This window comes from Mustela lutreola, chromosome 1 (genome assembly GCF_030435805.1).
Source record: "Mustela lutreola isolate mMusLut2 chromosome 1, mMusLut2.pri, whole genome shotgun sequence".
Taxonomy (NCBI): domain Eukaryota; kingdom Metazoa; phylum Chordata; class Mammalia; order Carnivora; family Mustelidae; genus Mustela; species Mustela lutreola.
The window spans coordinates 228657132-228682860 of NC_081290.1; the positions used below are offsets into that span (position 1 = coordinate 228657132).

At 52.6% G+C, this 25729-nt stretch overlaps 2 protein-coding genes across 6 annotated transcripts in view; both read right to left on the minus strand.

Annotated features, from left to right (window-relative positions):
* CAPN5 (calpain 5) overlaps positions 1-10021 on the minus strand; it is a 53241-nt gene extending 43220 nt beyond the window's left edge. The window contains exon 1 of one of the 5 annotated variants that reach the window (XM_059188266.1): positions 9907-10021. The gene's annotated coding sequence lies outside the window, so the exon portion shown is untranslated. Of the gene's footprint in view, positions 1-8569; positions 8695-8720; positions 8903-9552; positions 9664-9906 lie in introns of those variants that run through there. The other 4 variants (XM_059188275.1, XM_059188285.1, XM_059188295.1 and 1 more) reach the window with 4 other exon arrangements.
* Positions 10022-17768: 7747 nt separating this feature from the next.
* Positions 17769-24104, minus strand: B3GNT6 (UDP-GlcNAc:betaGal beta-1,3-N-acetylglucosaminyltransferase 6). Its single transcript, XM_059176099.1, is given in 10 exon segments — positions 17769-19101; positions 22791-22936; positions 22939-22982; positions 22984-23074; positions 23077-23223; positions 23226-23345; positions 23348-23420; positions 23423-23530; positions 23532-23878; positions 23996-24104. Coding segments are annotated over 10 exon segments (1194 nt in total). The 3' UTR covers positions 17769-19092.
* Positions 24105-25729: the final 1625 nt, after the last annotated feature.

The window sequence follows — 25729 nt, forward strand, 5'->3', positions numbered from 1 at the left end:
TGACAGTCAAGAGAAGGAATACTGCTGCCCCATTCGCATAAAACTGAAAAGCAGGCATAACCCATTTGTGGTAAATACAAGGCAGGAAGGTGGCTGGCATTGGCAGCACTGACTGCCAGGGCCCGAGGGGCCTTCTGGAGATCTGAGAATCCAGCTTCTGGTGGTGGGTAGAGGCTGCCAGGCTGTGCTCACGCTGCTGGATGCCTGTGGTTTATGCGCTGTTCCACACGGCAGTCATGCTGTTCCACACGGCAGTTACACTTTCATAAAATGTTCAACCCAACAGCCAGCACGATGGCACTGGAAAGAAGGGCTGGCTGAATCGAGTGCTCCCGATCCTGCCAGTTCTGGGCCCCTTTCAAGCCAGACACTCCGTATCTGGAGGGTCCTGCCTGCCACCCACAGTGGAGCGAGCAGGGTGAAGAGCAGGGAGGGAGCCCCAATCCTGGCCTGGCCTTGGGACATACAGGCTGTGTGACCTTCTGCAGGCCTCATCCTCCTCCTTCCAGAATGTTGTGGTTTTGACACCAGGAGTGCTCTAACCCAAAAGAGGGTCCCACAAGGTGAGGGTAGCACCCCCATACCCCAACCTGGGCACATGCCTCTAGGGTATCCTCTCTGAGAAGGGGGTGCAGCCAGGAACCCCAGGAGATATCCCTGTTGCTCAGGGCAAGGAGCTGGGCTGACCCAGAGTGGCAGCGGCGGGTAGGGAGGAGGTCATAGGTGAGGCTCACCGGAGCCTAGCACTGGTGCCCAACGCCAGCCAGGGACCGGGCTCCTTCTGAGGTGACGGAGAAGTGAGAAGCAGGTGAAGGACTAGAGACTCAACTGGCTGCCACATGGAGAATGCACTAGCAAAGTATGAGGCTAGAGCAGAAAAACCAGACAGCAGGCCACGGGACTTGAAATGACAGACTCCTGTGTAAACGGAGAGAAGGCAGCATCTAGAGCTTCATGAGAGGGAGACAACTCTCCTTGGTGAGAAGCCGGCTGTGGACGTGAAAGGGAGAACTTGGGAAGGCCTGCTGGGGGTCCCCCCCTCTGAGCTGGGATTCCCCACATGCCATCGTGTAGGTGCCCATCGTGCAGCACGGGCCCGGCACAGAGGACGTCATCCAGTGCCAGCCGAAGGAGCCAGGGACGCCCCACACCCACAGCCCAGCCACCAGAGCCCCCCATCTCCCCTCCTCGGCCTCCCACTACACCCCACTCCAAGCAACAGGGCCCCCTCCCCTTCGCCGCATGGTCAAGGGCAGGCTGCACAGCTGCGTCTCATAATTCAGGGGACACAGACAATGCCAATGTGCAGATCTGTGCTGACAGCCATTCTGGGCTGGCCCTGAGCTGACAAGGAGGGTCACAGCCTCACCGCTGTCTCAGGGGAGGCAAGGACAGACAGACATGACACAAACCATGAACTAAGCCAGACACTCAGCAGTCAGCACTCCCAGGGGGAAGGCATGATGTAGGCAGGTTTACAGGGATGGGAAGAACAGCGGTATCTCTTCAAGATGGAACCAGAGCAAACCAGAGCAGGGCTTGAAGACCAGGCCAGACTGGCAGGGGGCGGGCGAGCAGGACCCACTCAGTCCAGGTGGAGGGAAGGCAGGAGAGTGTGGAGGGAGAACTGGAAGTCCCCAGTGTAGAGCAGGGTTGGGGGGGTGAGAAAAGCTGGCAGGACCAGCTCTGCTGGGCTGGGGCGCCAGGATGCCAGGCTTGGGCTCCTACTGAGGGCACAGGGTAGCCAAGGAGGGGCAGAGGTGGGTTCTGAGGAAAGGGGCTGAGGCTGTGGCTCAGGCAGGGACAGACCAGATGCCAGGGAGGGCCCTGGAAAGGGAGAGCCCCAGAGTTTGGTGACTGCCTGCTTGTCTGCGTGGCTTTGGCTCTGTCCATGTATGCCCCCCGCAGCCCACTCCCACTCTCCTCTTGCCCCCCACCCCCACCCCCAGCTATCACTAGCCAGCTCGAGGTGTATCTCTGGGCTACCGTGGGTCCACTCTGGTCTCCTGTGTGTACTGGGTGCTGAGGAAAGCATGGTGGGTGGGGGAGGGAAAGTACACGAGGAGGGAGAGCTGGCCACAGTTCACGATCCGGTTCACAATCTGGTTCACGCTCCAGGTCACACTCCGGGCTCCAGCAGCAGCACCAGGGGGCCGGGCCCAGTGAGTCATCCCAGCCAACGCGCCAGGCGGCCTGGCACCAAGGCTGGGAAATCCTGTCTTTCTTCTCCACTCCCCTCCCCCACCGTTCCTGTATCCAATCCCGTCCCCACCCAGCTGCAGGGATCTTATGGAACACAGACACCCAAGCAAGTCGCCCAATGCTTGCAGCTGTGGAGAGAGCAGGGCCAGGCACGTGTGGGGCATAGGCCTCTCTCTGGTGCTACGGCGATGAGGAACCCCCAGCAGGGCCCATGAGGGAAGAGCCAGCTTTGGGCTGGCTCTCTGTGTGGTCCCAGCTTTGTCCGAGGCCTCTGCCCCACAGCGAGTTGTTCCTCGCTGGGCCTTGGGTCCCCCCACAGGATGTCGTGAGGAGGCCGGGAATCTCGGCCAGCAGGCATAGCTGGGAGAGATACCTCCAAAAGGAGCATTCCAGCTGGGCCGAGGGCAGGGACAGGAAGAAGCTGGGACGGAGGAAGAAGCCACACTTACGCAGACAGGGGCTCTCCTGGGCAGGGGATGGGCTCCGGGCAGGGCAAGCGGCGAGCTCACCTGGTGTGGGCACTGAAGGTCACGCATCCCAAGACACCCAGGGCAGCTGGTCACCCTACACTGGAGCTCCAGACCCCAAACCACCTCCTGTGAGAAGGTGCTGGAGGGAGGGGCAGATGCAGCAGAGCCCACCCTCCCTTTCCCTCAACCCCCCCACCCCTCGCCAGGGGCTGCTTCCTGTCCAATTTGGGTGGGGGTGATGCTGGGAGGCTCTGCTCACAGGTACTGCTCACTCCCCACAAGGGAATCACCCTGACAAAGTGAGACCCCAGCAGGTTACTGAAGCCACCCCGGCTCCACTGTGCTGTGTGACCGCAGGCAAGCCCCTACCCTCTCCGGTCTACAGGTTCTCCCTACTGAATGGTTGGGGAAGAGGACACTTCCTGCTTTTTTCAATATGCTGCGTTTGTCACCATGACAGCCTCTTTTCCTGCTTCCAGAACAGGCAGTCTGCTTCTAGCACCGTGTCCTCCAAGATGATTCAAGCTGGAAACCTGCTGGGCTGATACCCGTTTCTCAGACAGGGAAACTGATGCTCAATTCCTAGCTGGAGCTCCTGCACAACCTCTGTACTATTTTCATTGCAGATGAAGTCGAGGGGCTCGGGAAGAGATGTGCTGGGGACCAAGCCAGGAGCCTGTCTCCTGTCAGAGCTCTGCTCTGCCTGACCCTTCACCCTTCCCTCAAGCAAAGACAGGGATGCCCTGCCCATCAGCCCCTGGGAGTTCACCTTCCAACCTTTTCCCACACCTGCCCCATGCCTGGTCAAGGGGCAGAGGAGTCGGTGGGGGTGGGGGGCTCTGCCGGGAGGTCAGCCCAGTGGAGGAGTGACACAATGCCGCTGGTACCAAGCCGGGAGATCTGTTCTAAAAGGGCATGGATTCAGGCAGACAGGGCATGAAAGGCTCACAGAGGAGGAGGCATTTAAGTGGGATCTCAAGTGGGGAGCTGTGATTTCAAGAGGTGGAAATGTAAAGTTAGGAGGAGGATGGAACATTCTGGAAGGAAGAAACCATTTAGGCAAGGCTGGAGGATGGGGTGCAGAGGAGAGGAAGAGGGAAGAGGGGGCTAGCAGAGGAACACTGCCACAGCCAAGTTACAACAGTTCGAAAGCCAGGCTGAGCCCTCGGGAGTGTGCGGTGAGACGATCCCAGCTCCTGCATGGCTCACAGCAAGGCGGGACCACGGGAAGGCCACGACGCCGGCAGACAGACCAGACTATAGAAAACAGCTGCTGAGACAAACGCAGGGCCCATAGGGCCATGGCCTTGGCTGTGAGGACAATATGGAGACCCACACTGCGGCGGGATCTGCAGCACGCAGGCCACTCTGGCTGAGGCTGTTCATGAGGCAGTAGGAAGCCCATGCCACCTTCTAGGATGGCAACCGCGTCCCCGAGGGGAGGTGGTTGGCAGCACCCGCAGCATCCATGGATGGCTCGGCACCAGGTCACGTGCCCGCCCATGGCAACCTCCAATGCCCAGGCCGAGGACCAATCAGAGCCTTCAAATGTCCCCTCCACATCCTTACCCTTGTCCTCAGGTGAGGAGACAGTTACCCTTTTTGTGCCTCAGAGTTCTCGTCTATAAAACGAAGGTCTTCTGCTCTCCTGGACCAGTTCCCAAAACACCTCTACTCCAGGCAGGACTTAGCCTCACTGGCCTTACTGTACTCATCTGCAAAATGGGGCTCCTGCCAGGCCCCGGCCCTCACGGGGTGATGGTGGGGATCAGGAGACCCTGAACAGCATTGGGTTTGTTGAATGAATGTCTGCAGTGAGCTGTACACCATTCTGAAAGGCCTAACCTGTCAGGGGCAGGACAGGGTCTGATCACTGGGGCAACCCGTGGGGACAGGCCAACATGTTCCCCTCTTCCAAACAGCCCTGAACTCTGGCTGCCATGGTCTCAGGCTGGGCACTAGGGCCAGATGTGTAGCAGCCCCAGGCTCAGCCCACAAAAGCTCCTGGGCTGTTGGGGGGGGGGGGGGGGGGAGGGGGACTGACACAGGGTGACTGCCTGGGGCAAGCCAGTGGGTATCTGGCTTGCCCCAGGCAGCCATCTCAGAATGGCCTGCAATGAGCCTGTGTGGCAGGCTCACTAATGCCAACCCCCACCCCCCACCCCATATCAGTGTCCTAACTGCTGGAACTGGAGAATGTTCCCTTATACAGCAAAACAGACTTTGCAGATGTGATTAAGGGTCTTAAGTTGTGAGGATCATCCTGGTATATCCAGGCGGGCCCTCAATGTGATCACAGGTGTCCTTATACAAGGGAGGTAGAGGGAGATGTGACCCCAGAAGAGGACCAGAAACTGGAAGAGACAAGGAACAGTCACCCACAGAGCCTCCAGAAGGATCTGGCCTGCCAACACCATTTTAGTCCCCTAAGACAACTCAGACTGCTGACCTCCAAAACCCTAAGAGAATAAATTGGGTGTTGTTTTAAGCCACAGCATTCACTGTTACAGCAGCAAGAGGAAACGAATACTGATCCTGGAGAAGATGTGGGTAGTCATGCGTGTGGCCTCACACCTCTTTCCCGCTCAAGGGAGTGAGTGCACAGCTTGCAAGGGAGGGTGAAGTTCTTACGCCCTGAACTGTTTCAACGTAAAACAAAGTCACCCCAGACTTCAGTGTCGCAGTTCCTACTGCTGGTCACAAACCACTCAGGGCGTGCCACACCCTGACCAGAATAAGTCGCCCAGTGTCAGGCAGCACCCAGTGGCAGGAGGGCTCTGTGTGGCACAGCGCAAGGCCCTGTGGCCATCCCTGAACACAGCCATTGAGGGATGGTGAGCACAGGCTTCATCTGCTCTGGCCGCTAGCCCCTTCTCCCGCAAGCCACATGCCTCGCTGTGGCAGAAAGCCACCCCAGCCCCAGCCACTGGCACCCTCATATCCCAGGGCAGGTACAGTGGGGAGCAGTAACTCAGGCCGGATAGCAAGCAAATGCTCACATTCCACTAGCTTCCTGTGTCTGAGCCTAAGGGCCGCCTTACTGGATTAGAATCCTAAAGGGACTTAGCCCATGTTGCCTTTAGTAAGCAGGAAAAAGCAGGGCCCAAGGCCAAGGGAAGCCGGCAGCCTGACCCAGCCTGGCCTAACCAAATGCAATCCTGGAGTGCCACCATCAACTCAGGGAGGACAAGGGGCAGAAGAGCTCCCTGGGGGACTTGAGGGCTGGAGGGAAGGAGCCCATATTCTCATTTGAGAATATGGGAGCAGGGGAGGGAGGTGCGAAGACTAGCTGCAGATGAAAAGATTCCCCATCTGGACAGACAGACTCTCCATCTGTCTGTGCAGCCCCAAGTGGGAAGCTGGAGAGCTGCTCTCAGTGGCTAGGGTAGCCCAAGGCCTGCTGCTGAGAGCTTTTTGTATGACTCTTTGGGGACAGAAGACTTTGGGAGGCCCAGGGACTTGGTTGGGTAGACAGACACAGGGCTTCTGAGCCCCTCATAGCTCTCCTCACTCCGTGAAGGGGGGAGGGGCAGGGGCACTTCTACTTCCAAGGGAGAAAACCCTTTTCTTATTACCCTTCTCCCAAAGTTGGCCCCTCTTTACTGTGGACAGTATCCCTCAGGGAAGAAGGCACTAAGTGATAGCAACAGTTAATTACAGTTGACCTTGAACAACAATGGGGGCTGGGGTAGGCATTAGGGGTACCGATCCCCCCAGTCAAAAATCCACATATAACTTTTGATTCCCCCCAAAACTTTACTAACAGCCTACTGTTAACCAAAGCCTTACCAATATCATAAACAGCTGATTAACACATATCTTGTTTGTCTGTAATCTTACAATAAACTAAGCTACAGAAAAGGGAATGTTATTAAGAAAATCATAGGGAGGAGAAAACACATTTACAGTACTGTATTATAAAAAAATCCACATACAAGTGGACCCATGCAGTTCAAACCTATGTTGTTCAAGGATCAACTGTACTATTAATTATAATGGCTATCAAACACCAGTTTGCATACATACTTCAAGTGACACGATCTACCTTCATCACCACCGTCCTGAATCCCTATCATTAGGAAGCATTTATCCCTGGACACAGGCAAGGGCAGAGACAGTCTCAGAGAAGCCCGCACACAAGGCCAGGCCCTACAGGTAGGAGGTGGTGGAAAGAGGCTTTGAGGTGCCCTCGAGGGCTCCGAGAAGGCATCCTGTTCAGGGACCAGAGCTTCAGGGCTGTCCCAAAAGCCTGTGGGGGAAGGCAGAAGCAGCCCAAGGCCTGGAAGCAGGGTCCTGAATGTTACCCCAAGAGCTCACAGTCTTCCCACAGCCAACTTCCATCTCACTGACTTCCCCCAGTGGCGGCCCCATCTCAAAAGGGGCTCTCGACCCACACTCCCTCTGCACGGGGGTCCCTGTGCAGCCCTGGTGCATCCCCTCATTCGCAGCACCCCTGCAAGGGGAATGTCTATCAGAACCCCTTCTCCAGGCCAAACATAGCCCTGGGTGGGGGGCTGGGCAGAAGAGAGGCAGGGGAGTGGGGAGGGGGCCTCTGCCTGCTGAGTCCTCCTCCTCGCTGGCCCCCACAGTAACTCAACCATCACAAAGCCGAAGATGGGGGACAATTCTCAGATGCACATCAGACCATTTAACGACCACCCCCCCACCCACCCAGGCCTTCTCCCTGGACCTGCAGTGCCCCGCCCTTTCTCTTCTGCTTGGTGAACTTTTCAGCCTTTGAGAACCAGCACCACTGTATCTTCAGGGTAGTCTCCGCCAGCTCCTAGGCAGGTTCCTGCCCTGGGGTTGACCCACATGCCCCACCAATCGAAGGGAGGCTCACTTGGCAATGACCCCACCTTACTATCCTGGCACCCAGCTCTGGTCTGACCTTAAGCAGGCGCAGCTGGGTCCACCCGACCCAACCCAGTCTCCTCAGCCAGGAGCAGCAGCCAGGCCTCCCCACCCCTACTCCAGGACTCTGGGGACCAGAGCAGGGACCAGGACCAAAAGATCCTGAGAGGTCTCAATCCTTTCAGGAAAACACAGTGGTTTCCCTCACAAGGCCTCACACTGAGGGTGGGCTGAGCCCTACTCTCAAACCCCTCTCTTCCAGGAAGCCTACCCAAACCACCCACCCCAGGATATTAGGAATACTTGGCTTCAGCACTTCACTCTCCAACGCTAGTACAGGAAGAAGATTCTGACTTGGGAGCCAAGCTGACCCACCTTCAAATTCTGGCTTAGGAGCCCTGAGAAACAAGGTGGCTCACTGCCCCCTCGACCCTACCCTCCTCATCCCAGTGAGGGCCCTGGGGCTGAATCCCTCCAGGAAGTGAAACCTGGACAGACTTGGCACCTGTTCATGATCTGCTGTCCTACTTCAGCTGTGGACCCCAGGCAGGTCTCCCCAGGTCCCCAACTCTCAGGGGTAGGAGCAGGATCAGAGAAGCCCAAGATCCATTCTCTCCCAGATCTCCCCTCCTCCCCCGGCCCCCTCTTGACACATCCAAGCCCAGCAGCCCAGAAAGAAAGGCCGCCATCCAACCTGGCAGGAGGGTCGGGAAGGGAACTGGCCTTGGCCCTGCCCTTTCCCAAGCTTCCAGCGCCGGGGCTGGGGGGATATCCAGGTGGGGTTGCGGAACTGAACCCACCGAGGAAGGCTGGGAAAAGAACAGGAAAGGGTAATTGTGAGGAAGAGAAGCGACAGTCAAGTCGGGAAGGGTTAAACTTCAGCGCGTCGGAACTAAGAATCTGGCTCCGGAGCACCCACCGAGGAGGAGGTAAAAGAGGCCCCCGGCCGCGAGGTGGGGATGGCGGTGGGCAGGAGCCCTGGGGGCGGGGGAGGCTCGGGGAAACCCCCCGCCCCCGCCTGGGGCCTCAAGGCCCGCGCTCACCTCTTCCTCCCCTGCCTGCGGGATGCACACCCTCACACCGATTCGTGCTCACCGGGCACGCACCGGCCGGCGCTGCACCCGCACACACACCTCCGAAACACACACTAACACGCGCGCTCGCACACGCCTCCCTCAGCGCAGCGCCTCCTACCTGCCGCGCCGCCGCCGCTCGGGCAGGACTCGGACCGTGGGCGCCGCGCGAGCACGGGAACCCGGACTGCACGGGCCTCCCGCTCCGGCCGGGGATCCCTCCGGTGCTGGCCTGGGGCGGGGGCTCGAGCTCGGACTCCCCGGCCGCGGCCCGCCCCGCCCCGCGGCCTCCGCCCATTTGGGGACAGAGGCGTGGTCTCCTGCGGAGCGGGCGGGCCAGGATTGCTGCGCAGGCGAACTGGCGCTTGGCCGCGGGGCGAAGCGGCGGGGAAGTGGCCGCCGAGTTCCCGCTCCGGGATTGGAGGGGGACTCTGGGCCAGCGCGGCTGGCTCGTTCAGGTCCCCGCTCTCCCTCCCTCCCAATTTCGCACTGTCAGCCGTTGTGTATCTCTGGGAGCCCCCCACCCCAGGGCCGAGCCCAGATGTGCCCGAGGGTTGTTTGCCAGTTCCGCGGAAGACTTGCAGGCCGGCCGAGCTTAGGGCATGCATCTTGTAGACAGCCATGCCAGGGCCCAAACAGAGGGCTTGGAAATGAGGAACTTGAAGGGGCGCGTGCCCCTCTCTTCCCCATCTCCAAGGTTCGGGACAAGGAGGAGGAATCTAGAGCCCCGGGAGGCACACCCTGATGCGGAGAGCTGGCCCCAGGCGCACAGTGTGCCTTTACGCGTGCTGTAAGAGGACTGCAGCAGGAGCGGCATGTTTCTGGAGTAAGGTTGAGAAGGTCTGTGAAATGCCCAACCGCGGCACACAGTAGGGGCGCAGGGCTCCGGGTAGACCTGCCAGCCTGATCTGTGCCAGCCCACTTTGCAGATGGAGAAACTCCGGCCCACTCACCGGGGTTCTTAGTTTCGGTTAATTATCTCTTCAACGTCTCTGGCACTCGGATTGTCCGGCCACCACAGCACCGTCTCTGTCCCAAGCCTCCTAGATATTTCTCCCCGGAATGCAGCTCCAGCCCCGCCTCCTCTACCCCCCTACCTACTCCCCACCTCCGTGCCGTCCCTGTCCATGCAAGGGAACTTCCAAAGATGCAGCCATGATGACAGGCCACCCTCAGAATATTGTTTCAAAACAGCTTCTGTGACTGACTTCCCCACTCACACCCCATTGCTCGGCCTGTGCCCTGGCTGCCGCCTCCCCAGACCCTCAGGGCTCCGCTCGAGGCCGCCGCCTCCCCGACCCTTAGACCTTGTTTATGCAGCTCGGCAGCGGTCTGAGACGCTCTTCCTTCCCTCTCCAGGAGGAAAGTGCTGATAATCAGGCCCCCAGAGCCAGGGCCTCCATCACCAAGCCCCACCCCCACCTCCTCACTCTGAAGCCCCACACCCCTCTTCTTCGGCGTTCCCACCCAGTTGTTTGTGCTTCCTCCCTGACCTCTCGAAGCCTATCTTATAATCCGGAGCCTCGACTCCCTGGGAGGTTGAGGCTGATTCTGGAGAAGATAGTAATACTAGGGGAAGCCAGGCCGGCCGGCTCCAGTGCTCACTCTGCCCATCCCTGGCTGCATGATCCAGGCAAGTCCTCTGTCCCCTTTCCTGCCTGTAAACTGGGCTTCTTGGGGAAATGTGTGATGGTCTCCTCCAGGCAAATCGTCAGGCCCCTATTGCCAGTCATGCAGGGTGCCCAGTCATGTCTGAGAAAACATTCGCCTCAGTCTGCAAAACAGTGAATGTTGGGTCCCCTTGTGTTTTCAGAGCGTTGGAACCACCATGAAGTGTCATGTGTTGATCCCAAGCTTGAGCTCGGAAGTCACTGCCTGGGCTCCCATCGGTGGTAGGACCCAGGCCCAGTCACCCATCTTTCTGCTTCTGTCACCTCCCTACAGAAACAATCTGGTAGCCTTCATATCACAGGGGATACACCATTCCTGTGAAGCCCCTAGAAGGGGCCCTGGCTCAGAGTGCTCGGCACAGTCGAGCTGATGCTATGTTCATCTGATCCAACCCCCTCATTCTGGGAAGACACTGGGTCCTGAGAAGCAGAGATATGTACACATGATTAGTTAGAAGCCTAGGCATTCCAGAAGGTCAGAACTGCAAGGGCCCACTCTGAGCCCATCTCTGGCATTACCTACCTTCTCTGACAGATGAGGAGAGAGGCCTAGAGAGACGGTGACCCGTCCAGGGCGCCTATCACATTTGGGGGTTGGGGGAGGCACTGGCCCTGCTCTTGTAGGGGTGGGACAGGGTGGGGGTGGTTGTTGTGTATGGCCTGCAGACAAGCCAGGAAGAACCTGGTCTCCCAGCAAGCTTGAGGAAGGGGTGGGGCTCTACTGGGGCTTTAGTGGCTCTCAGTCTTTGTAAACTGAGTCATCGACAGATGCCATCACGGGACCTGCTGTGTAGGTGCTTTTCCCATTAAATTCTCACAGCCAGCCTCTGCAGGAGCCCTCATTAGACCCATGAGCCTCAGGGAGATGCCCCAGTCACACAATTGGGAAATGGTAGAACTGGGATCCACACCCACCCTGTCTGACTCCACTCTTGTGCCCTCCTCCTCCTCCTCCTTTTCTCTGCCCCAGGGAAAAGCTGCCTCTCTAGACCCCTTGACTGGCAAGCCAATCTGCTTGCATCCCCCTATAAGTGGGAGCTCATTCCCTCACAGGGCAGCTCTTTCAACTCCTCTTTGAAGAGTCTTTTGTCCCCTAAAGTTGACCCACCACTCTCTCCATAGTTCTGTGGGTCTCCATATCCCCCATCTCACCAGAGCCTGGGCACAGAGTCCTCTCTGCTCCAGTCCAGAACACCCTTATCTTGACTGCTCCTGTGTGTAACAAGGGTTCCCAGAAGAAGCTCTTACAATAAAAATAATTTCTTTCAAAAATCTCAGCAGATCTAATTGGCTAGCTTTTGTTTGAGAAGCCTGGAGGAAGCACCCCAGCATGGGGAGTGGCTGGTGTCTTGGCGGGAAAGGATTCAAATAACCATGTCGACCAGTTCCCCTACTCCCATTTAGACAAGGGGCTGTAGAGAGGATTGTAGCCAGGGATTGTAGACCAAGGACTGTAGGGAGAGAGATGAGTCAGACAGAGTTTTCAGATTGGGAGTAGTCGCTAACGGTATTCTCCCAAGAGTACAGGAAATGGGAGGGTCACAATGGGCTTCCAGCAGACACATGGAAAATGGTGACACAGAGGACAAGATGATGTTTCAGTTGCTCTTAATCCCAGAACTCTCTGAAACATTGTCTATATTTTGCTAGTATCCTGGATTTTCTTAAGAGCCAGCTAGAACCAAGTGGGATTCATTCCAGGAATGCAAGGTTGGTTTAACATTAGCAAATCTGTTAATAGCATTAGCTTGCTAGGGCTGCCATCACAAAGTACCCCAAACTGGGCAGCTTAGACAACAGAAACGTATTGTCTCAGAGTTCTGGAGCCTAGGAATCCAAGATCGGGTGTCATTAGGGTTGGGTCCTTCTGAGGGCTGTGAGGGAGAATCTGTTCTGTGCCTTCCTCCTCATTTCTAGCAGTTGGCTGGCAATCTGTGGCATTTTTTGCCTTGTAAACACAACACCTTGATCTACATTTTCATGTTCACATGTGTTTTCTGTGTGTGTCCATCTCTGTGTCCAAAATTCCCCTCTTGATAAAAACACAAGGCATATTGGATCAGGGTCAATCCTAATGTCCTCATTTCTTGATCGCCTTTTAAAAGACCCTATTTCCAAGTAAGGTTACATTCTGAGGTACTGGAGGTTAGACCTCAACATCTTTTGGGGGACCCAAGTGAACCCATAATAAACATGTGCCATATTAATGAATCTAGGAGGAAAATCATATAATATTCTCTATGGATGCCAATAAAGCCTTTAACAAGATTCAATGCCCATTCATGATAGAAAATACTCAGTGAAATAGGAAGTGAGTGATATTTCCTCAAATGATAAAATGTAGTTTTAAAGCCAGCATCTTATATAATCAAGGAACACTGGAAATATTTCCATGAAGATCAGGGACCAGTCAAGAATGACCATTTGGTCCACCACTGTTCCACATAGGTATTAGCTAACGCCATTAGACAAAAGAAATCAGTTGGAGGCCTGACAATAAGTTAGGAAGAAATAAAACTATTTCTATTTGCAGATGACAAAATATTATACCTGAAAAACCACAGAGAATTGATGATAAAACTAATTCAAAGGATGCCTGGATAACTCAGTCAGCTAAGCATCTGCCTTTGACTCAGGTCATGATCCCAGGGTCCTGGGATTGAGTCCCATATCTGCCTCCTTGCTTGGTGGAGGGCCGCCTGCCCCTCCTCCCCCTGCTCATGCTCTCTCTCTCTTTCTCTGCCTCTCTAACAAATAAATAAATAAAATCTTTAAGATAAAATAAAATAAAAAACCCTAAATCGAACAGTAGAAGAGTTCAGTAAAGTAGCAGAATGTAAAGTTAAAATATAAAATTAAAAAAACTTTGTATATAGAAAAACAATAAACAAAGGTCCTAATAGTACAGAAAACCTATTAGTGATAACAACAAAGATTGAATGCTTAAGAACAAATTTAATTAGAAACATGTAAAACCTATATGAGGAGGGATGCCTGGGTGGCTCAGTCAGTTAAGCGTCTGCTGTCAGCTCAGGTCACTATCCAGGGGTCTTGGGATCAAGTACTGTGCGTGGCTTCTTGCTCAGCGGAGAGCCTGCTTCTCCCTCTGCCTCTGCTGCTCCCCCTGATGTGTGCTCTCTCTCTGTCTCTCTTTCTCTCAAATAAATAAATAAATAAATAATATGTTTTAAAGGTCTTTGAAATGTAACCACTCTTAAAAAAAAAAACCAAAAAACTATATGAGGATAAATCAAAACATTCTTGAAAGACACTAAAGAAGAACAATTGAAAAGACATCCCCTGCTCTTGGGTAGGATGATTCAACATTGTAAAGATGTTAGTTCTTCCTATGTTAATTTGTAGTTTCAATGCAAATTAAAATATGGCCATTAAAAATAACGGCAAATTGGGTGCCTGGGTGTCTCAGTCAGTTAAGTCTCTACCTTTGGGATCGAGCCCTGCATCAGGCTCCTTGCTCAGTAAAGAACCTGCTTCTCTGCCTCTGTCTGCCAGTCTGCCTACTTGTGCTCTCTCTCTCAAATAAATAAATAAAATCTTAAAAAAAAAATAGTAATGGCAAACTATTTTATGAAGATCGACGAATTGATGCCAAACAGCATATGAAAAATAAACATGCAAGGATAGGCAAGAAAGGCAAGAAAACACTGGAAAAGAAAATCTGTGAGGCTTTACCAGACATTCAAAATGTCAGAGCACCTGAATGGATCAACCAGTAGAGCATGTGACTCTTGATCTAGGGGCTATAAGTTTGAGCCCCACATTGGACGTAGAGCTTACTTATGAAAAATTAAAGGCATTAAAACAATAAAAGCTTCTGTAATTAAAAATGGGTGACACTAGTGCATGAAGAGACAAATTGCAGTTAACTAAAAAATTTAGAAACAGACCTAAATACATTGTTATCCCAGTGATTTGAGGTGCACCTTTGTTACATACTGAAGATGGACTTCATCATAAATGCTACTGGGTAGCCATTTGGAAAAGGGGAAAATATAGACCCATATCTTACACCCCACCCAACAAAAAGAATAAACTCCATGGTTTCAGGCTCTAAGTGTAAAACTGGGACCATACAAGGACCAGAAGGAAACACGAGTGACTTCCTCTTCAAGTGTCATGGTTGGGAAAGGCTTTCCATGACGATTCAAAGCTCCGAGGCCATAAAAGAAAAGACAGATAAATTTGGCTACATAGAAATAAACAAACTTTGCATGACACGAATCACCATAAACTAAGTCCATAGACAAGTAACAAATGGGAAGAAAATATTCCCAACATTATACCACAAAGGGCAGCTCTCCCTAATACATAAGGAACTCTTCACAGTTGAGGGACAAAATCCAAAAATCCAACAGTAAAATGAGGGGAAGGGCAGGACAGAGAATTCACCAGAAAAGCCATAAAAAATGGCCCTCAGGGTCATTGGTCCCAGGCCAGGCTCCCTGCTGAGTGCTTCACCCTCTTCCTCTGCCCTTACCCCCCCCAAACCTTCCCTGCTTTGCCTCTCTCTCAAATAAATAAAGTCTTTGAAAAAATGGCCCTCGAACATAAGGAAAAAAATGCTCAAGGACATTTAGAATTAGAGAAAGGCAAATTAAAACAACTCTGAAAAAGCTTGCATTTCTCACCTATCAGACTGACAAAAAATGAAAAATATCACAACACATTCTGTTGGCAAGGCTGTGGGGAAACAGGCATTCAAATACATTTATGTACCTCACTGGTGGAAATGCAAATTGACGCAACCTTCTGGAAAGAACTTTGGCAATACCTCACAAAACTAAATATGTCCTTATGCTTTCACCTAGGAATTCCACTTCCACGAATCTTTCCTGAAGACAGGCCTCCATCAATGTGGAAATACATATGCAAAAGTTTTTTCGTTGAAGCATGATTTTTAATTGCAAAATCTTAGAAACAATTTACCACACATGGGAGACTGTTGAATACACTGTAGCCCAGCCATGCAAAGAAGTACTTGGCAGTTGTAAAAATAAAATGATAAAATAAAATAAACAATAAATTAAACAATAAAAGAAATAAAAAAAATTAAATAGGACCATCTCTGAATTGATATGGCATGAATTCCAGACACACTATTAAGAGAAAAAATTAAAGGCCAAAAGAGTGTCTATACAATATGCTGCTCTTCATATCAGAAAGAAGAGAACACACACAGGAATGGGCACCTGGGTGGCTCAGTAGGTTAAGCCTCTGCCTTTAGCTCAGGTCATGATCTCAGGATCATGATCTCAAGATCTCACTCTCCTCAGGATCCCCTCCTTCCCCTCAGATCCCTTCAACTGCAGTGGAATGAATTTTCTGAAATACAAATCCAATTTCCTGGGATCGAGCCCAGCATCCATCCGCTTTCCGCTCAGCAGGGATCCTGCTTCTCCCTCTCTCTCTCTCTGCCTACTTGTGATCTCTGTCAAATAAATTTTAAAAATCTTGAAAGAAAAAAAACCCCCACACAGACATACGGGGATCTGCTCATTTGGGCAAAGGAAATACAGGAAGGACAGACAGTCTTCGGAGACTGGTTCCTGAGGGGCAGGTGGGAAGGGGTGGAGAGAGCAGGAAAAGGGAGTGGGAGAGCAGGGAAGTTGAGAGAGTGCTTTGTCTCCAACCGCAACTTTGTAAATGTGTTATTATTGAGATACCATTTTTTTACATGCCATACAACTCACCCTTTGGAAGGGTAAGATTCAGTAGATTTTAGTCTATTTGCAAAATAGTACAATCATCACCATGATCTCATTCTAGAATATTTTCATCTTCCCGTTCGCAGTTGCTCCCCTTGCCTCCACCATTTCCTGGTGACCATGAAACTACTTTCTGTCTCTATGGATTTGCTCTTCTGGACATTTCATACAAGTAGGATCATACAATGGGTGGCTTTGGGGGTCTGGCTGCTTTCGCCCAGCAGAATGTTTTCCTGGTTCGTGGATGTTATAGCATGGATCCGTCAGTACACCCATTCGATTTTGTGGCTGGATAATATTCCACTGTATGTATATACTGCATTTTGTTTATCCATTCATCTATTGATGGACCCTTGGTATTTTTCCACCTTGGATCTATTATGGATAATGCTTCTGTGGACATTCATGTAGAAATACTTGGACGAACCCGTGTTCTCAGTTCTTTGGCGTATATACCTAGGAATGGAATTACTGGGCCATAGAGTAACTCCAGGTGACATTTTTTGAGGAACGGCCAGACTGTTTCCCAAAAAGCCTAGAGCACCCTCATAAGAACCTTGACTCTTCCCACCAAGCCTGTGAAGTTCAAGTTCCTGGATGAGACCTGAACCAGCCTTGCTCCCTCCTGTGTCTTCTGCTCGTACTCCAAACTCCAAGTCCCATTCTACCTGCCATGACCTCTAGACTCTCTCTACTCCTCTCTCCCTCCCAGGTCAGGCATTCCCTTACTCCTCTGCTCCCCATTTCCTCACTCTCCTCAGGATCCCCTCCTTCCCCTCAGATCCCTTCAACTACAGCAGGAATGAATTTTCTGAAATACAAATCCAATCTCCTACTCTATTGCTTCAGACTTTTAAGACAAGAATAAAGGATGACATTTGACAAACTAATGTCATTTCTGGGTTTTGGAGAGCATCAGAATTGACCTTCTGGAAAGACTGTTCTTCTACTGGGAAAATTATGTTAATGAGCCTGTTCATTACTCAAAGGCCAGGCTGAGTCTAGGCAGGAGGGAAGAAGAGGGTCATGAGCACTACAGTATAATTCTGTAAATGACTGTTCCGGGGTGGAGAGGGGCCGGCTCTAAAAATCGTTATAATGTTGATTTAACGTGGAGAGATTAGCAGTCCCCCCACCTCCATGGCCTCCAGGGGCAGGGGAGGGGGGCATCCAGGTGGGGTTCTGGAATTGAATGGGTGGAGGGCTGGGAAGGGAACAGGAAAGGGGAATGGTGAGGAAGCTGAGGTGGGCCTGAACTTGGAGATCCACCCTCCCCTCCTGCCTCAGAGGGCTGCTGCCACCACCCTGTGTCCCAGTTCCCAGTGCTTCTGAAATGGGTGGGACCCAGAAGGTTTTCCTCCCTCTGAAGATTGGTGTGACCTTAAGCAGGTCATTCTCCTACCAGGGCCTCAGTCTCCACATCTGGCCAGTGGGGATGATGATAATCCCTGTTCCCTGGTTGGGGTAGGGATTCAAGGCAGTCAGGGACTTCAAGGGGCTTGTCCCTTAACCAACCGAGCCACCCAGGTGCCCCTCTATTATTGTGGTACTTTTTTTAAAAAATGACTTTTCCTGACCCCTTTTTACTACTATATAGAAATTAAATTGAATTTTGTATGTTGGTTCTCAATGAGGTGTACTGCCCCCTAGTTTAGAGATCTGTAAGGGGTTTTTTGTTTTTTCTTGTTTTGCCCAAGAATTCACACATTACAATTCATATAATTTTAAAGTATTTTATTAATCTAATATTAAAATTAAAGGATTATGGTGATTTTTTTGAAAATATATTCATGAGAGATTAAATTATGCACAAATTTCACTTCAGATAAGGAGTATGGCATTAGTTTGTTATAGAGACGGGAAATTGCAGATAGGGTTGCAGATCTCTGAGGTTTTGATTGTTTTCTTTCTGTTTTCAAGTCATTATATCTTTGAATTTTTATCTTGTCTTCCTGCTGTGCTCTCACGTCTTGAACAATGTAGAACAGAAGTGATGGTGGGCACATCTAATCTTGTTCCAAATCTTTTTTTTTTTTAAGATTTTATTTATTCATTTGACAGAGAGAGACACAGTGAGAGAGTGAACACAAGCAAGGGGAGTGGGAGAGGGAGAAGCAGGCTCCATGCTGAGCAGGGAGCATGATGCGGGGCTCGGTCCCAGGACTCTGGGATCATGACCTGAGCTGAAGGCAGACGCTTAAGGACTGAGCCACCCAGGCGCCCCATCTTGTTCCAAATCTTAAAGGAAATGCTTTCAAATGCTTTCACCTTTTACAAAGAAAAAAACAATTTTTTTTTTAAAGTCATGAATGGCTGGGGTACCTGGGTTGCTCATTAAGTGACGGACTCTTGATATGGGCTTGAGTCATGATCTCAGGATGGAGAGATCCAGTCCCATCACTGCTCCCTGCTGAGCACCGACCTGACTTGAGATTCTCTCTCCCTCTCCTTCTGCCCCTCCCCAGCTCATGCTCTCTCTCTGTATCTTAAAAAAAAAAAAAAAAAGAAGAAGAAAGAAAGGAAGGAAGGAAGAGAGGGCGAGAAGGAGGGAGAGGAAAGAAGGAAGGGAGTGAGTGAGTCACAAATGGGTGTTGAATTTTATCCATTTTTTTTTCTCCTGCACCAGAGATACATTTCTCTTGATCTGAGTGCCACACTGACAGATCTTCCTTTTCTATCCATTCACCGCGATTGCTTTTCTAATGCTAAATAAACCCACCTGGAATTTCTGGGATAAACCCATCCAGATGCTGATACATTTACCTTTTTTACATGTTGTCACGCTCCGTCTGTTGGTATTTTATGTAGGATTTCGCAAGCGCGTTTGTGAGACAAGCCCGTCGTCTTCTCTGCTCATGTGGTCTTTGTCAATTAGCACTGGTGGGGTAACGGTGTTGGGAGCACCGCCCCCGTGACCCAGAATTTCACCGATCCAGGACGCCGCCGCCTGCCTCCCCGCAGAAACGGTGTGCGAGGAGCGCCCCCTCGCGGCTGTGGGGCGCAAGAGCCTGAAGAGCCGTCGGAGTGAGTGGTAGCTGGGCACGCCTGAGGACCAGATGACGCGAGGGGGTGCCAGGGCGCTGCCGGACGCTGGTCTTCACTGGGCCTGGTGACAAGAGCAGCTCAGCTTCAGAGAAGGGATGACCAGGACCCAGAGTGACACAGCAGGCCCATAACTACAGAGTTCTAACCCTGAGTTCTGAGCTATAAATTTCCTGAGTCTTAATCTCTTTACTTGTAAAGGGGCGATGGGGAATAGTCCATCTGCTTGTCAGGAAAACAGGAGGAAGTTGTCAAAGCACAGAAGTCAGACTTTCTAGTAAATAAGGAAGGTGTCCAATCCTGGCCTCAGCATTCTGGTTTTCTTGTCTGTTACAAGCCCTAGGGAGAAGGGAATCCAGCATTGAGACTCCGCCTCAGGGAGGTCTGTGTGAAGGGAGAACATTAGTTCACTTATTAGTTTTAGTTGATTATTTAATCATTGTTCACGTATTGAACAAATATTTATTAGGCACTGGTAGGCAGGATAACGACCCCCAAGATATGTCCACACCCTCAACCCTGGAGCTTACAAATAGTTTAGGTTACAAGGGAAAAGGGAATTTAGGTTGCAGGGGGAATGAATGTTGCTGACGAGTTGATTTTAAGATAGGAAGAAATCCTGGATGATCCTAGTGGATTATCCAAATGGGCCCAATGTGATCACAAGGGTCCCTAAAAGCAGGAGGAGCAATTTCAGAACTGGTGAAAGAGGCCAAGAAAGGAGATTCACCCCAGAGCTCCAGAAAGGAATACAGTCCTGCTGACACCTTGGTTTTAAGTCAGTGAAGCTTGTGTTGGACTTCTGACCTGCAGAACTGTAAGAGAATAAATCTGCATGGGTTTAAGCAGCTGGCTTTGTGGTAATTTGTCACCGCAGTGGGAATGCAGATACAAGAGTTCTGGGGAATTCAGAGCTAGAACAAGGTAGAGTGTAAGGACCCATCCTGTTGAGAAACCCTGTGCCCCAGGACTAGTGGGTTGGGAAGCGCTTTTCCAAAGAGGTGACGTTTCACCTTGCATCTGAAGGTTCTGTCAGATGACAGAAGAGGAGTAGGGGTGGGGAAGAGGTGGGACGGGGGGGGGGGGGTGCCTCGGTGGCTCAGTGGTTTAAGCATCTTCCTTCAGCTCAGGTCATGATCCCAGGATTCTGGGATGGAGTCCCCCATTGGGCTCCTTGCTCAGCAGGGAGCCTGCTTCTCCCCTCTGCCTGCCACTCCTTCTTGTGCTCTTTCTCTCTCTGTCAAATAAATAAATAAAATACTTTTTAAAAAATGAAGCGAGAGTAGAAAAATGTTTCAGGCAAGGAAGCAGCATGGTGGAAGGCCCGGGGCCAGAGAGAATGCACCAAACCTCAAGAGGCCCCAGCAGAGTGGGGAGAAATAAAGCTGGAGGGGTCAAAGGAATGCAGATTCCTCCATAGGGGAGGAATGGGCCTTGTCCTGATGGCAGGGAAAAGCATTTGCTCTTTATCCAAGGGCAACAGGGGTAGATTTTGAGAGGGGCCAATTGATGACCAGGTCTGGCTTTTGGCTACTGTGGGGTAGAGAATGGATCCCTAGGTGGCTCTGGCCCATGTGAGAGTTGGCACCATGGAGAAGAAGATGGACAGATGAGAAAGAACTGAATGGAGAGCTATTTTGGATCAATGGAACTTGGTGGAGAACCAGATGGGCTATGAGGGAGAAGGAAAGTTCGAGATGCATCATCACCGCCCACCTTCTGGCTTGGACCAGTCAGGAGATGATAGAGCCCTTTCCTGAAATGGGAGCATGGTTGGGAAGGCAGGCCTGAGGTGTGGCTGCAGCACACTCAAGCTGAGGTGACCCCTGAGGCAGTTGGCTACCGCATCAGGAGTTGGGTAAAGGCCTGTCAGAGATCCAGGGTTGACTCCAGGTCCTTGTAGAGAGGAAAAGAGTTTTCTCAACCTCAGCACTATTGACATCTTGGGTAGAGCAGCTCTTTGTTTGGATCCCTGGAGTGTTGTCCTCATCTGTGAGGTCAGAGCTGGGTCACAGGGCCATCCCTGGGCTAATCCAGGGAGGTGAGCCCAGGCGAGGCAGGGTTCAGGTGTGCTCCTCATGGTGTCCACAAGCAGTCATCTAAGAAAGCCTGCTCACAGGGTCATGGCGAACTGCAACGAAAGCTGGGCAGTGTAGGCTTCCAGGCAGTGGTATACGCCCAGGAGGGAGGGAATAGCAGATTTTGGCAGAGAGCTGGCAACTTCCTAAATGCCTCGAGAGACGTGGATGGTGGTGGAGGTTGGAAGATATTTCCTGTGAAGGGATGAGAGCTTGTGTGCAGAGGCAAAGCAAGACACTGCATGTGGTTCTGCCCAGATCAAGTCCACCATAGGGGAGGGATGGGTCTTGTCCTGAGGGCAGGGAAGGCGTTTGGTTGGCCTCCTGACTTCCCACTGGAGCTCCTTCCTCCTAGAAGTTGTGCCCCTCTTGTCAGGCTGGGACTTTGATACACATTTCTGCCTCACCCTGAAGCCATTTCCTTGATTTTCCTGCTCTGCCAAGATGGCGGACAGCTCCTGGCGGTCAGGACCACCGCCCCATTACCAGAGTCCTGATCACTGACCCCCCCAGCCTCCTACCTGATGTTCACAACACAGTCAATCACCCCTGCACTCTCTCTAGATCATTGTCCCTCAAGGCTGCTAATCAGATTCCCCACCCCCAACACAGTTCTGTACATTGACCTCCACACACTTTCCAAATACTGTCCCGATTTCCCAGTCAACATCTTTCACAGTTTCATCATCACTGACCCCCACACTGACCCCCCCTGAATCCCCAGCTTGGTTCCCCAAGGCTGACCAACTCTGAGGCCCAGACCTGACAAGGAACCTGTCTGTGCCCCCGTGCCATCCTCCCCATCCCGGGAGTAAGTGCTGTTGGGGCAGGTGTGCATGGGCAAGGCCATTAGAAGAGGCCATCAGCTGGAGTCAGTGAGTGTGGAGGGGACCACAGTGATGGGATAACTGGGAATGACCACATGGCCCTGGATCACTGTCCTTGGTGAGCCTCAGGGTCCCCCTTTGCACAGTGGGGATTTTGACCTCGCAGAGGTATTGCGGGGGTGGGGGAGTGGTTGTGAGAACGGGGTGGGAGGCATTCCCCCCCACCCAAGCTCTGATCTGGTTGCTTTCCAGGGCCCAAGTGTGAACTGACTTCTAGGGGAGGGCATCCACCTGCTGACGGCCATTTGGCCCCATCACTAGCAGAGCGAATGACGGTAATGACCACCCGTGTACTGCACCCCATCGCTTCTCCGCCTTTTGGCTAAGGTAAGTGTAGTATCCGTGTACCGCACCCAACAGGTGACGTTCCATCCTGGCTCCTCATACTGCCTTGCTCCACTGCCCCCATTGACTCAGTGCGGGAGCTAGACCCGCAGGCTCCTGGAGGGGACAGGGAGCTGGGTTTGGAAGGATAACAGACCTCCCTTGCCCAGTGGGCTTCATTCCGAATAGCTGCACCTTCAGATCACCTAGATGTCTGAGGACACCCCAGACAGGCAGAGTCAGAAACTGTGGAGGTGGGGCCAGGCCCCATGCCTTTCCCACTCCCACCCTGGTGATTCCATTGTGTAGCCAGGTTCGGATTCGGGTGCACCGAGCTGGGGGGTGGGGGGATAGAAGGCATACAGAACAGAGAAGATGCGTTCTCAACGCGGAAAGCGTCTCATGTGGGGGCTGCTCACCCTCCCACCCTGCCCACCCGTACTCAGGACCTGGGTCCAGCTCACCCCCGGCTCGCGCAGCGCCTCCCACGTAAGCAGCATCTCGAGGGCGCACAGCGGTGCACAGGCCGCAGCTGCGGCGCAGGCAGGGGTGGAAGGACTGCCGGGCGCCGGGCTGGCGTGCTTCACACACGTGCCCCTGTAGGCGTCCCGATGGGGAAGAGCGGGCTGTGGCGGGCGGCCTCGCGCGGGGCTGGGCAGCCGGTAGGCCTGCCCGGGGTAGAGCCGCGGGGGCGCAAAGGACTTGCTGCAGCCGTCGCGGACCGGCACTGAGCGGGCCAGGAGCTGCAGGCGAGGAGGGGGCGGCCGGGTGGCTGCCGCGTCTGCAGGAAGCGGAGCACGTCGGCGGTGTGCGCGGAGCCGTCGTCGCAGCGGCTGAGCAGGAAGCGCGCGCGCAGCCGGCGCTCGGCCAGGCAGTAGAGCAGGTGCTGGAGCGTGGGCTGAGGAAGGTGTGGGGGAAGGCCCGCTGCAGCGTGTCGCTGTGCTCGCGCGCCTGCAGTGCCACCAGCGCCGCCAGGGCCGCCAGCCGCCCCGCGCTCTCATCCTGCTGGACCCCAGGGAGCCCAGCAGGAAGGGGCGGAGCCCCTGCCCCCACGTGCGGCGGAGGAGCTCACGCCGTTGGTGGCTGGGGGGGGCCACGACTTGACAGCCAGCAGCAGCGCGCGGTAGCCCACGCACTTGGTCTGCGCGTCTCAGAGCAGAGGAAAGTGGCGGCAGTGGCGGCACCGCAGGAAGTCTTGGATTGCGGATGCACGCGGGGAGCTGCTCGAAGTAGAAGTCGACCATGGCGTTGACCGAGTCGTTGGCCACACCTCGGGACTCGGATGAATGCCCATGGCTGCACAGCCGCAAGGGCAGCAGGGGAGCCTCTGGAGAACCATCCCACACCTTCTCCCTCTGGGACCCGGAGGCTTGGAGGACCCAGAGGTGCAGGGCCAACTCAAACGCACCAGAAAGAGGGACAAAGCCCTGGGATTCGTGAACCTGTGGCAGGGAAAAGACATCTGTGGGGGAAACCGAGTCAGAAGTGAGGCAGGAGTCATGTCTGACATCAGCGGAAGGGCACCCTTCCCACTTCTCTCCCAGAACCAGGCCTTCTCAACTTTGCTGCTACAAGGTCAAAGGAAACGCAGTTCAAGAGTACACAGAAGCATCTCACGTCTCCCACAGTCCGGAGTGCTCTGACTTTCAGAATCTCTTCGTCTCCCCACATCTCCCCCGCATGCCACCTAGGCGCAGCAGTCTCATGTCAAAGTTAAAATTTTCATCTTCCCGTGACTTCATATCCTGCTTTTCCACCTCAGTAAATGGTACCACCATCCACCCAGTTGCTCCAACCAGAAACCCTGACTCTCCCCAGCCTCAATTTACATCCACGCTCCATATCCTGGAGTTGCTGCACCCCAGTCTCTCCATGCTTATTCCCTCCTCTCCATCCCTGTTAGCCTCTCTCTGATCCATTTCCCCTCCTTGCCACCTAGTCAAGGAAGCATGAGGTGATAGCATTGGACTCAGACCCAGGTCCGCTTCCAGTGTCCCCACTTACGGGTATCCTCTTAAACAAGTCACTTCCAATTTCTAGGGCTGCGTGTTCTCTACAAGAAAGGGCTAGTAGATTCCTACTTTGCAGGGTTATTGGGAGCATTAAATGAACATAGAAAGTCAGTCAACAAGTGGCACTGGTATCACGATCTCTTCCACTTCCTCCGGCCCCACTTTTTTTTCTTCCTGCCTGGTATTATTTTCTGTTCCCCAAACATGCCAGATCAGGCTTTCTTTGCTGTGTATCTAACTCCGTTCACCTGTCCAGCTGCCGTTCAAACCCTGTTTCCATGAACCCCGCAGGACAAACTCCAGATCACAACAGCCTTTCCTGTATTTACTCCATGCGAAATCCCTTCACACTCACTGGGTCCTGTCCTTCTTGAAACACTCCACTCTCGTTCAGAGATGCCACTCTCTCCTGCCTTTCCTCCTCCCTTTTTTAACCATATCTCTCAATTCCCTTTGCTCATTTCCTCCTCTTTCCACCCTTAATAGTGGGAGGTCCCCAGACTCTGTCCTAGTTATCTCCTTTGCTTGAAGACCTCCAAAATCCACGTGGTGGCCCACAGCCACATCAGGTGCAACCTCAACTCTCATCTTTGTCCCCAGAGTTGTCCCAGAGTGACACCATCCACTGTGGTTTTTGTTCAAGCCCCAAACTGTGATTGACTCCTACCTTGTCTTCATCCCCCCACCCAAGCCCAGTTGATTTTAACACCTTAATGTTTCCTCCACCTATCTACTTCCATTCCCACTATCAACAGTCTCTTCCAAACCAGCATCTGCGGCTCAGATGACATAGCCTCCTGCTCGGTCTCTCCACATACTTCCGTGTTCTTGGGGGATCCCTCCTCCACAGTAGCTGGAGTACCTGTGAACCGTGCAGATTTCATGCCAAAACTCATGTTCTTTTCCTTGGCTTCCTATTGTCAGCCACATACCCTGGCCACCAGCCTTAGACTGGCAAAGCTCCTTCTGCCTTGGAGCTCCCCTGCCTGGATGGATGCCCTCTCCCTCCTTTGCCTACTTAATGCCTGTTCAGCCGCTTCATCCTTTAGGTCCACTGAAGAGGTATGGCCCTGACTAGGCTTTATTGTAACTCAAAGGAGACAAGAACACTATTTGTTTTAAAGTGTATCTTCTCTCCTATTCTCTATGCATCTTGAGGGCAGGGATGATATCTGGGTTGTTTACCCATGGTGTCCTGGGGTTCCACCAATATAGTGGTGGAAAATGCTGGTTTCAAAAAAAAAAAAGAAAAATGCTGGTTTCCCAGGTTCAAATACTGCATCTACTAGTTTCTTTTTTCCTTTTGCCTTGTGTGCAGTCTTTATTCCAAATAGTTGTTAAAATACCATTAGCTTATTCCTCAGGGCAAAAGCAAAGATCACCCCTGCAGA